At 35.2% G+C, this 14,124-nt stretch overlaps 1 gene segment (V, D, J or C); it reads left to right on the top strand.

Moving 5' to 3' along the window:
- Window positions 1–7,462: 7,462 nt before the first annotated feature.
- LOC109084518 lies at window positions 7,463–7,894 on the top strand (the record flags this gene model as incomplete). The annotated part of the segment is given in 2 exon segments: window positions 7,463–7,517; window positions 7,593–7,894. Coding segments are annotated over 2 exon segments (342 nt in total), but the record flags the coding sequence as incomplete, so codon positions are not given.
- Between the last annotated feature and the right edge of the window lie 6,230 nt (window positions 7,895–14,124).

Genomic DNA, 14,124 nt, shown 5'->3' with positions numbered 1-14,124 from the left:
TGCGAGTGAAAAAGATCAAGTTATTGTAGGGTGTAATTATTTTACCACTGATACAAACATAAACCTTTTCTGGTACCAACAGCTACCAAACAAATCCCCAACATTAATTCTAAATAAATTACCTTTTGGTGAGGGAACTACTGAGCCTGATTTTAAGAAGAGATTTTCTGCAACACTGAATTCAACAACAAAAACAGTTCCACTGATGATCAAGGATGTGCATGTGTCTGACTCTGCTGTGTACTACTGTGCTCTGAGGCCCACAGTAACAGGAAGCACAACAACACTGTACACAAACCTGCCACAGATGAAGGTGTACAACCAATTTCTTTCCATAAATCTACTTGTAATATACATAGATTATGAGTGTATTTATTTTTTATTTAATATTATTTATTCAAAGTGTACTCTAGTCACAACTGGTCTTGGTGAGATTATTTGCCACTCTTAAATATTTAGTTTTGTTTGTATATTATATTGTTGTTGTTGTTGTTTTTGCTAAACAGGATCATCAACAGAGAGCAAGAAGTTTCTAAGAGACTGTATGACTCAGATCCTAAGTAATTATAGAAACAATAATCACAACCCACAACACAGGATCAACAGAACTGATCTGACTTAGTAAACATGGACAGACAGTTAGTACTGATTGTAATCATGACTTCAGGTAAAATACTCTTTGATGCCAATGCTAATGAAAATAGTGTAATGTGACTGAATTTAACCCACATGTATACAAAAATAAAACAAAAGCATATACACCTATACATTACTCACAATGTATGAGGCGCCGCGTAGGATTTAAATCAAACTTCGCTTAAGAATACATGTATAAAACACGTGCATATACACCTATACATTACTCACATATACATGCATACTACGGGACGTTCACAAATACATATATGAAATACACATGCACACTAATATGAAATCGATACCAAATACATATAATGTTAACAATGAATGCATACACACTTGTGAATAACTTGCGTATACATATAAACTTAACGCGTGCATACACCAAAAGACACTCGCATATATGTATAAGCTCGATCCATGCATATACACCTATACACACTCGCGCATACATATAAACTCGCTGCATACCAACACAACTGCACATACTCGCATATACATATAAACTTGATCCGTGCATATACACCTATTAAAAACACTCGCACATAAATGTAAAACTCGATGCGCGCATACACATCCATAAAACACTCGCGCATACATAAAAAAATAACATTTACTAACGTATACAGTTCAGATAAGAAAGACACATGCTTTATTTTTGTACATATATATATGCAAGTGATTTCGTATGTAGATGTGCGTGAACTTTTCAGTTTAAACGGAAGGCATTTCAGTGTAAACGGAAGGCATTTCAGTGTAAAAGGAAGTCGTTTAAGGCAGAAACGGAAGTAACCTGTCTATATACCGCATTTGCAATCATGGATAGGGATCGTTCTACAACTGAAGCAATTAGCATTTTGCGAAAATGTTCTTTCTTCGCCCGCTATTATAATAACACGCAAACGATGCCAACATCATCCGCCGGTTGACGTTCACGGACCATAATATCACACTCGACAGCAGTTAATTGGCAGTCTCGATCTAGAAAAGGTGAGAATTTAACTTCTATGCAATCTTCATGAAATGAATCCAAACGCTATGCAAATTACACACACACACACGAGAGAGTAAAAATGTCCTGCCTCTATAGTTAAAAATGTAAAATGTGTTCCAAAACTAAGTCCCAGTTTCAATAGTGAGTTTACCCATTTTCAGAATTAAGGATGTCAAGAAATTTTAAATGTGATTAATTAAAGTTTGCTTTTTGTTAAGCTGTATTTGCTTTTACAGGCCAAGGACACAATACCATCGGACTTTAATAAGGATGTTATACTGTTGACCTCCCCTGACGATAATGTAGTAGTAAAGCAAAAGAAAAAACAGCACTTGCATGAGATTGGACACATATTAAATGCGTTTGAATTTGACAAAACATGGGATAGAAATCACATGATTTACCACATGATTTAAGGTAAACAATATATATTTTTAAGATGTTATAGTTATTGTAAATGTTTTACTGTGTGATGTATTATTTAAGGGTTTATTAGGGGTTTATTTATGAAGGGTATTACAGTAAACTTTTGAATGGGGTCATTTTTATAAATTCAGTTATTATTTTGTCTTGTAGAGTATATGTAAACATCTCATGTGAAATAGCTTATTCTGGACAGAACTAAATAAAAAAAAAAAAATAATAATAAATAATACATCACGCAGTAAAACATTTACAATAACTAACATCTTTAAAAAAAAAAAAAAACATTTACCTTAAATCATGTGGCACTTTTTCTTTGATTTTTCTTAAAACCGTTCTATCCCATGCTTTGTCAAATTCAAACGCATTTAATATGTGTCCAATCTCATGCAAGTGCTGTTTTTTCTTTTGCTTTACTACTACATTATCGTCAGGAGAGGTCAACAGTATAACATCCTTATTAAAAAGTCCGATGGTATTGTGTCCTTAGCCTGTAAAAACAAACACAGTTTAACAAAAAGCAAACCTTTAACCACATTTAAATTGCTTGACATCCTTAATTCTGAAAAATGGCAAAGCTCACTATTAAAACTGGGACCTTAGTTGGGAACACATTTTATAGTTTTTAACTATAGAGACAGGACATTTTTATTCTCTCTTTCTGTGTGTGTGTAATTTGCATAGCGTTTGCAGCTATTTCACGAAGATTGCATAGAAAGTTAAATTCTCACCGGTTTCTAGATCGAGAACTGCCAATTAACTTACTGCTGGCAAGTGTGATATGGTCCGTGAACTTTGACGGCGGATAATGTTGAAATCGTTTGCGTGTTATTGATGCTTTTGTATACCAGGGGTAGAAGGCCGAAACAAAGTGCGCGATTCAGATTGTGTTTCTGACTGCAGTTGCGCAGGCAACACATTCGATTCAACTGAATTGGTAATTGATCTTTAATAGTGGGCGAAGAAAGAACATTTCGCAAAAATGCTAATTGCTTCAGTTGTACCACGATGCCTGTCCATGATTGAAAATGCGGTATATAGACCATATAGACAGGTTACTTCCGTTCACGCTTCAACGACTGCCAATTAACTTACTGCTGGCAAGTGTGATATGGTCCGTGAACTTTGCCGGCGGATAATGTTGACATCGTTTGCGTGTTATTGATGCTTTTGTATACCAGGGGTAGAAGGCCGAAACAAAGTGCGCGATTCAGATTGTGTTTCTGACTGCAGTTGCGCAGGCAACACATTCGATTCAACTGAATTGGTAATTGATCTTATAAAGTGGGCGAAGAAAGAACATTTCGCAAAATGCTAATTGCTTTCAGTTGTACCACGTGCCTGTCCATGATTGAAAATGCGGGATATAGACCATATAGACAGGTTTACTTCTTCCGTTCACCGCTTCACGACTTCCTTTTAAACTGAAATGCCTTCCGTTTTACACTGAAATGCCTTCCTTTTACACTGAAATGCCTTCTGTTTACACTGAAATGCCTTCCGTTTACACTGAAAAGTTCACGCACATCTACATACGAAATCACTTGCATATATATATGAACACAAATAAAGCATGTGTCTTTCTTATCTGAACTGTATACGTTAGTAAATGTTATTTTTTATGTATGCGCGAGTGTTTTATGGATGTGTATGCGCGCATCGAGTTTTACATTTATGTGCGAGTGTTTAATAGGTGTATATGCACGGATCAAGTTTATATGTATATGCGGAGTATGTGCAGTTGTGTTTTGTATGCAGCGAGTTTATATGTATGCGCAAGTGTGTGTAGGTGTATATGCATGGTTCGAGCTTATACATATATGCGAGTGTCTTTTGGTGTATGCACGCGTCAAGTTTAAATGTATACGCAAGTTATTCACAAGTGTGTATGCATTCATTGTTAACATTACATGTATTGGTATCGATTTCATATTAGTGTGCATGTGTATTTCATATATGTATTTGTGAACGTCCCGTAGTATGCATGTATATGTGAGTAATGTATAGGTGTATATGCACGTGTTTTATACATGTATTCATAAGCGAAGTTTGATTTAAATCCTACGCGGCGTCTCATAGTGATGGCTGCAGTCACAACCATTATGATACATCTCTTATGATACCATAATGAAGCCAAAATACTGTAAATACTATAGGACATTACTATTATAAACTAATGAATAGATATTGTAATTTTTGGCTTAATGGTTTGAATTAGAATGATCTAATGATCAACGTACTTCAATTAATTCATTCATTTAAAGCACTGTTAACTTTTTTGGCCAACAGAAATCTGATGAAACAAATCAAAGTAGATGAAGATGCAAATACACAGAAGAATCTAATCATGTCCTATGGTAAGCACATGATTCAAAACTCCTAATTATGTGGTAAAATCACAGAAAGGTACAACATCTTATAGCAATTTTCACACTCAATGTAGTTGACATGAACTACTAGCACGCGGCGAGGACCTGATTATAGGATTCAAAATCTATTTTAAATCTGGAACAAACTTACACTTTGAAATATTTAAAATAAGAACATTTATGACACTAAGTAAATAAAACATTTAAGATTCAGAAATATTGTTCAGGTCACTAATCATATTTGTGATGTTGACTGTGGTGGTAACTATTATCATAATACAAAATGTATAATATCACTGTTAATATTATTGGTTCATTAATAGTTTATGTTTTGTATCTATCTTCAAAATCATCTGCTTAATAAATAATCTATACTTTTCTGCAGTTGCAAAGGCTTTCCTTTAACCAATGGCGGGGCAAAAACATAAGAAGCTGCATCATCAAACAGAAAGCAGGAAGTTCCAGTGTGTTTGAGTGTGAAACTGCAGAGACTCACAGAACTACAGCTCAGAGCACAGAGAACATTAACACACACCTGATCTGACCTAGTCAACATGGAAAAACACCTGCTGCTGATTTTAATTATGATTTCAGGTATAATTGACTATTTTTGTTTTTATTACAGTGGTATTAATTAGATAGTTTGAGATTTTAAAATTATTATTTATTTATTTATTTTTGTTTGTTTGTTTATTTTAGGTGTGATGACTGCAGACCAGATTTGGCCAAACAAAGATGCTGTTGTCATAAAGGAAGATGAGAATGTGGCCCTCAGCTGCTCATATACAGGCAGTGGTTATGCATATTGGTACAGACAATATCCTAATAAAGAGCTTCAATATTTAATATATTTTGGACAAGCAACTAGTGGAAGGTTTCGTATGACTAGATCACAAACATCCACTGAACTCACTATTACTGGTGTAACTCTGTCAGATTCAGCTCTCTATTATTGTGCTCTAAGAGTTGGAGCCCAGTGATACAAAGTCTATGTGAAGCCGTACAAAAACTCAAATTCATTTTTCACTTTGATGGCAAGTCACATCAAACCCACAATCTATAATTCACACAATATTATTAAACTAGTGGAAACACCTGTTTATGGTTACTGAAAGTGTAACGAAAAAGGAAACAAAATACAGCAGAACAATTCCTTACTTTTTGACAGTACATAACAATACAGAACATCACACTTCTCTTAAAGAGAGGTTTCCACTGAGAAGTCAAATTCTTCATACAATGCAAACTAAAACTGTCCGGTAAGTCCTGACCCCCAGTTTTTAATTCGTATGTATTCTGACATTTATCTGACATTAGTTACAGTTTGTGAATTGTGTCGGAATACGTTACAACTGAATTTAATTGAAATTATCACACGGCTGTTTTTTTGTTGGTCAGGCACAACATTCCAAGGTGTGTTATTCCCCAATAACAATTTTAGTCATTAGCAATGCTGAATAACACACTGCTCATCTTCTTACTACCATGCATTTCATACAAATAAAAAAGCACCACTTTTTGTTCCCCCAAAAACATAACATCATCTTCCTCATCATCTTACTACATTAACTACAAAAAAAACAAGCCGAATAATAAGTGTTGCCAGAACAAATGTTTTGTACACTGTGATGGATTTTTGTAATTATAAACAGGTAAGATTTTAAAATGCTTTCTTCTCATATAACATTTTATGTACTTGTCTTTATTTGTATGATGGAAAGCTGTGTAATAATTATAACTGTACATTATGCCTTAAATGTCCATCTTATCTGAACTTCGTCTTGCCTCAAAGCTGTTTGTTAGGAACTGTTTGTCTTAGCAGAAGATTAGCTTTTAAAAAACTACTAAAATATTTAAACTCAAATTAATATTTCATGTACTTATTTGGCAAGTAGCTGTGTAATAACCCCACTTTTCACTGGGGAGCTGATCACCTTGTTGGGGTTTATTCTGTAAAAACAACCATCTGGATGTACATTATCCCTTACTTGTTCAGCTCAGCAAAATCTACTAACTCACCACAAGGAGGCATATATCAAATATATGATATAAGAGAATCACATTCCCAAAATATTAACTCGGACACTGAAAACAAAATCTAATAAAATGCATTAAAAATATCCATGTGTAAAATAAATGATAATTTAGAAATATATATAATGGCATATGTGCCATATATTTATATCATCTCATTTCAGGATCACTAGCTCCTCCTTGTTTTAAATAACAGTTCTCTCATTCACATATGTGTTTCTCTACCTCTTTCATTAATGTACTGTCTATACAACAGAAAATTTGTCATTTTAAAAAGTTTTAAAAATGCTAAGTTATTAGATAAAATGGGACAAATATTACACAATAATTACACAATAATGTAGTCCTAATTTAAGTAATGTAAAAAAATTATATTAAAAAAAAGTTCATCCCATCCAGGTAACAGCTGCAGAACAGTTAAAAAAAAATAAATAAAAATAAATAAATAAATAAATAAATAAAAGACTGATAATAAATAATTATAACTAATCAAATTTAAAATAACAATATTAATGTGGTCTGTTGCAAGTTTACATAACCTACTTGAGTATGTTTTCTCATGGTTTATTGTTGAGCTATGAGGTCCTCACTGATTATTTGTGTCCTTGGTAACACATTTTATGTCCCCTTTAAATTTTTTTGGATGAAACAACCATACTATGATTATAAGGGCACCTCTGGAAACACATTTTATGGCCCCTTTAAATTAATGTGACTTTCAAAGTATATTAAGCATACTAATACTGCTTATTACACCATAACAGAAGTAGCCTATAGTTAATGTTTCATGGATTATTATGTGTAACACATTGAGCCGGTATAATGTGCCACAAGATGGCAGTGTTCTCAGAGATTCACTATAACTGCAGCATTGAACATCAGAATTTAATTTATAGAACTAAACTTGGGTATTAAGTAACTCAGAGAGGAGGGACTCAGTGTTCACAGATCTGACATGATCTAATCGTGTCTCACAGAGACATTCATTCTGTCTCTTCTCAGAGTGAACACTTGTACAATGGATCTTCATTCAGTTATTCTGTTTTGTGCCTCAGCAGGTAGTAATTTGGTCAATTATTATTTTTTCTGTTTCATTTAAAGCATTTCATTAAGATTCTTTTTTTCTTTTTCAGCTGCGGTCTTTGGAAATGTCATCAAACCAAACAACACCGATGTTGTTTATAAGGAGGGTTCAAGTGTTACATTATTCTGTAGTCATTCACCTGCAGCTAACGATTATATCCACTGGTACCGTCAGTATGAAAGATCAAAACCTGAATTTCTTGTACTCATCTACAGTAGTGCAAAAGAAGCTGAGGTGTCTGATGTAGATCCAAGATTCTTTGTTAATGTTGAAAAAAGGGAGAAAATCCATGTGGATCTGAAGATCACCACTGCTGCTGTATCAGACTCTGCTCTGTACTATTGTGCTCTGCAGCCCACAGTGACAGGAAACACAAGAACACTGTACAAAAACCTGATACACACCACTGCATCTACATAACACATATCCAACCTTCATATCTGCTATAGTTTACATAAGGAAACACTCTTCTAATCAGCAAAAAGTAGTTTTATATACATGGATTGTCATTCATAACATCAAAAGTCATAACAGAAAAGGAGACATACAAACATTCACTTAAAAGATGTTTCACTTAAAAGAAGAAGAGATCCAACTCATAAAATCATAAAAATCAACTTTAGATGCATTTATTCAATTACTTCATTCTTACATTATTCAGTTAATACTAAAATAATTGAGTAAATAGCTTTAAATTATACAGAAACATAATATAAATATAGTGGTGATCAAGCATTTGTTCAAAAACACTATTTATACCAATCTTACCTTTAAAAATAATTTTTCGGGGTTTGCAGAATAACATCATGTTTAATAATTTCAAACTTCATTCACAAGGGGTGCGAGTGAAAGAGATCAAATTATTGTATGGCGTAATTATTTTACCACTGATACAAATATAAACCTTTTCTGGTACAAACAGCTACCAAACAGATCACCAACATACATTCTAAATAAATTAACTTTTGGTGAGGGAACTACTGAGCCTGATTTTAAGAAGAGATTTTCTGCAACACTGAATTCAACATCAAAAACAGTTCCACTGATGATCAAGAATCTGTGTGTTTGACTCTGCTGTGTATTACTGTGCGCTGAGGCCCACAGTCACAGGAAACACAACAACCTTGTACAAAAACCCTGCAAATAAATATTACTGAAATGTTTGGCCATACATAATCCATAGGGCTTATAAATGTATCCTGGTAGACAGTGTGAAAAAAAGTGTTTTAACCATGCAAATCCACATGACTTCTCTCTGCCAATAAAATAACATATCATTAAATATATATATATATATATATATATATATATATATATATATATATATATATATATATATATATATATATATGAAGAGTTTGGTTCCAAAACGCAATAAGTCCATTTTGATTAATTTGAGTAAAAATGCGTTTTCTTTACCAAAAACGTGGCAAGATGAAAACCACTATTTTCTGTTTTAAACTTTCACATAGCATCTTTAAGTTATAATAACATAAAAAAATTCAAATCCAGGATTTGATTTTCAAAGATTTCTTATAAAAATTTATTATTTTTTTTCCCCAAAATGCAATAAATCCATGATACTTTTTTTCTCAAAATCCAATAAATCCATTGAATCAATATGAAAGTTATGTTTCATATTGAAACTGATGAAAATACACAACATAGTAAGTTGATCCACATATGACAAGCTCTGAACTTGGTCAATACTAATCTTATATACAGGCACTGGACTAAAAATACATTCATCAGTCATCGCTTCCAAAATAATTCAACAGGTCCTCTTGTTAATGCTACAAATTAATTACAGCAATAAAATAAAATTTCATCATGAACAAGAACATGAACAAACAATATCAAATTAGACCCAATGAAATTACATTTCCCATACATTCAACTTCCAAAAGTGCATTCATCTTTGCCATGTTACATTCATTTAGTTGAATAGTGCTATGTGCTGTATTAACAAAAACATAAATGGCATTAATAAAAACACTTACACTGAGAAGCTATGCATATGTGTTCATAATCGAATGCAATTCATCTAATGAACACAATATTGCGTATCTTGTCAGTGATCTATGGCTCTGTGTATTAAGTAGGCCCTAAGGAATAATGATGACGGCTATTGAATTATTAGAAAATAATGCACACCCCGAGGTGTTACAAATAATATAATATTATTATTTCATTAATATATCATGTTTTTGTATCTACAGTATCTTCAAAATCATCTGCTTAATAAATAATCTACACTTTTCTGCAGTTGCAAAGGCTTCCTTTAACCAATGGTGGGGCAAAAACATGAGAAGCAGCAGATGATATCATCACACAGAAAGCAGGAAGTTCCAGTGTGTTTGAGTGTGAAACTGCAGAGACTCACAGTAACACAGATCTACAGCTCAGAGCAGAGACAACATTAACACCCACCTGATCTGACCTAGTCAACATGGAAAAACACCTGTTTTTGATTTTAATTATGATTTCAGGTATAGTTGACTCTTATTTTTGTTACAGTGGTATTAATGAGATAATTTGAAGATTTTATTATTATTATTTTGTTTGTTTGTTTGTTTATTTTAGGTGTGATGACTGCAGACCAGATTTTGGCCAAACATAGATGCTTTTGTCATAAAGGAAGATGAGAATGTGGCCCTCAGATGCTCGTATACAAGCAGTGGTTCTGTGTATTTGTATTGGTACAGGACAATATCCTAATAAAGAGCTTCAATATTTAGTATATTCTTCACAATCAAGTAGTGGAAGGTTTCGTATGACTGAATCAACAAATGGCCACTGAACTCACTATTACTGGTGTAACTCTGTCAGATTCAGCTCTCTATTATTGTGCTCTAAGAGTAGTAGCCCAGTGATACAAAGTCTATGTGAAGCCGTACAAAAACTCAAATTACTTTTTCACTTTGATGGCAAGTCACATCAAACCCACAATCTATAATTCACACAATATTATTAAACTTGTGGAAACACCTGTGTGTGGTTAATGAAAGGGTAACGAAAAGGAAACAAAATGTAGCAGAATAATTCCCTACTTCCTTACAGTACATCACACTTCTCTTAAAGAAAGTTTTCCAGTGATAAGTCAAATTCTTCATACAGTGCAAACTAAATATGTCCAGTATTTCCTGATTCCCAATTTTTTATATTCTATGTATTCTGACATTGATCTGACATTTCAGTTTTGCGAATTATGTCAGAATATATTTCAACTGAATTTAATTTAATTTGAACTTACATGGCAGGGTTCTTGTTGGTCAGGTACAACATTTCAAGGTGTGTGTAACAATAAGGGTCGTGCAGGCAAGGTCGGATCCAATTGCAGTTTTATATTCAAACAGAGCATAGTCAGACAGGCAAAGGTTGTACACCAGCAAATAGTGTCCAGAGGGCAAGGTAAGAGAATAATCCAACACAGACAACAGATAAAGGCAAGCAGCAAATGATCAGAGGAGTGATAAACAGGCTAGGGTCAGAACAACAAGACTAGGAAAACAGAACACAAGCACTTGGTATGGCAGCTAGGCTGATCATACTGAGCACCTGTATGTGAGTGAGTGCAACCTTTATAGTGTTTCGCGGTTACTGGAAACAGGTGAGTGTGTAATCCAGAGGGGATCTTGGGAAATGGAGGCCCAGGGTGATAGTCTGAGTGGCGTGTGTGGCAACCTCTGGTGGTGAGCAGGGGACGGATCGTGACAGTGTGTTATTCCCCCATAAACAATTTTAGTCATTAGAAAGAGATGAGAAAGAGTCTGGGTGCAGACCGTGAGCGAGTGGATCTCCACTCTCAAACAGGAAATACGTCACCTCCCACTTAACTTAATCAAGATGGCATTGCCGTGAGTTTTTTCACAACTTTAACTCAGGTAATTTATGTCAGCTTCTCTAAAATGGGCAAACTGATGCTGTCGTAATGTGCAGTGTAAGCAAAAACGCACAGGGTTTGTGTGAAATTAATGCACCAAAGGATTAATAAACACAATGGATTTATACATTTCTGGCGAGCAATGTTGATGTTCTCGCCAATGTTAGCTGATGTTGCCATGACGGCTAGCATAGGTGTAACCTATGTTTTGGTGGCTTGTGTTAAAATAGCGTAGTGAATAATGACTATGTTGTATATATTTTAGGTTGTGATGGTTTTTTTGATTAGCTTTTCATCTTAAACATCTGATACGTTTTTAAACTGATCATTGTTTAATTAATATTGCATGTATTTGTTAGTGCTACTGACAGTTATTTGTAATGTAATGTTTTAATATTGTATGCACCTGCCCGGGGACTGCAGATGGATATTAGCATTTGCTAACTCTGGTACAAAACATTTTTTTTTTTTGTAAGATTAATGTATTTTGTACATTGTCCTGACAAATAAACTAATTAAATAAAAATAATAAATGAATGACACGATCGTTTTGTATGTATATCATCTAGGTGTTTGTTGTATAACTTTAAAAAGTCATATGAGGAGGTTGTATTTCCACATTTAATTTTTCATTTCACTTCCAGGGATAGGATGAGCATGAAAGATGCAGCACTCTTTACATTGTAAATGTAGGTTGTCCATCCTAAAAGTCAAAGACTTTTTACATGTGACATTGGACACGTCAAGTCTCCATTTGTTTTCTACTTTGTTGTTCTATTATTCTATTGTTTGACTTTTTTGTTTCGACCAAATTTTCCACAGGTGCAAATTACCAAGAAAAGCACAGCAGCGTCTCTACTTCCTCTACAAACTGAAAAGAGCTAGAGCCCCGGCCCCCATCATGTGCACCTTCTACAGAGGCACCATCGAAAGCATTCTGACGAGCTGCATCACTGGTGGTATTTGCGCCTGCAAACTGCTCTCTGCCGGAAGACTCTTCAACGCTACGTGAGAGAAGCTGAGAAGATCGTTAAATGTCTATCTTTCATCCCTCCAGGACATTTACGGAACCCGTCTCACCCCGTAAGAGCCCCTCTGAATCGCAGGTGATTCCCACCCACAGCCGACAAACAGCTTCAGTCCATCAGGCTGTCAGGAACCTGAACTCTCTCCCGACCCATTGCCATATCCCAAAAACCTCCCTCTTCTTGCCCCAGGCATCCACTGAACTCTTAAACCCCTCCTATATTCTGCCCCCACCACATCCCACATCCCCGTGTCCTTCCACTTCCCCGCCCCCGCTAACATACTGTGACCACAATCACAGTCACTTTGTGCAGCATGGGATCTGCGCCACTACCCTGCCCCTCCCGACCTAACGTCAATCATCCGCTTCAGAACTGACCCTTATTTGTTCCCTCCATTCTTGCACGGTTACTCACTAATGGCGCGCAACACCTCCTTTCAGTCAGTGCAAATAAAGAAACTGTTCTCTGAGCTATGGAAGGATTTATCGCGACTAATTTTCACATGGAAGTTGCAAATTTTTAGGTTCAACTGGTTTTCCAATATTTTTAGAAAACATAAATTGTGATACAATCCAAATGCAATTGGAACTCTTGCATTACTGTTGTGTGCATTTTTCGCCTTTCACGAATGCACAGCGAGTGCCAAATTTCAAATGAAAAAGACAGAGTCCAGTGTGCAACTGTCTTTCCCATGTCTTATACAGTTATGAGCCTGCCATAAATTAAAGAGCAACATTCATTACACAGTTTTCTTTTTCACTCTCTCTGCATCATGAATGTCACCTGGCAAAACTCCAATTGGAATCGCCAATTACTTTTGCATTTGAATTTTCCCGACAGTCTCACACGAAAAGTTGTCAATCAGTGTGAGGCGGCGGGGACTCTACTAGGGGGTGTGTTTGTCTGGGAGGTGAGTGTCACTCACAGACGACCGTGCCCGAATCTTTGATCAATGGAGGTATTCGGTTAATGCTCCGCCTAAAGGCAGCTGCCAAATCAGTTTGCTGCCTGTGTCAACGTAACATACAGCCTTCGATTGGCACAATACATAAGTCCTGTCTTTGTACCCAAATGCCATTTGATTTATTTTCACCATAAAAAAGAAGACTTAAGCACCATTGTGTCATAAACCATAAAATTATTTAGTTTTATTATTATTAGTGCTACTAGGTAAAAGTACCACAAGATAGAAAAGTACGAAATATCAACATTACATACAAAGAGGTGGGGTAACATTACATGCAAGGAGGTAACATTACATGCAAAGCACACTTTATACATGTATATAACAATAACTAATACAAAAACGAACAGCTTTACCCAAATAAATTAAAAATAATGAATTGTTTTAAAATTTGTCCGTCACCAACATGGCCGGCCGCGTTGCAAGTGGCACGGTGACAATTCTACAGGACGTATTGCCAGGAACCACATGGCTCTAGTGGACGCGGTGACGTATCTCCCCTCTTGAGTGGAGCTCCAATCGCCCTATTGTCTGCAGCCATACCCTCTTGATTAGAAATGCTGGAATAACACAACACGGCCATCCGGATTACCTTTAAGCTGTTAAAATGAAACACGGAGAGGACATTCAGTATTAATAGCAGCGGTAATATTGTTGAAGTGTTGCCAGAACAAATGTTTTGTAGGCTGTGATGGATTTTTGTAAT

Source organism: Cyprinus carpio, chromosome B2, assembly GCF_018340385.1.
Source record: "Cyprinus carpio isolate SPL01 chromosome B2, ASM1834038v1, whole genome shotgun sequence".
In the NCBI taxonomy this organism is placed as follows: Eukaryota; Metazoa; Chordata; class Actinopteri; order Cypriniformes; family Cyprinidae; genus Cyprinus; species Cyprinus carpio.
Note: the sequence above shows the minus strand (reverse complement) of the source record. Positions and strands in the feature narration are given on the sequence as shown.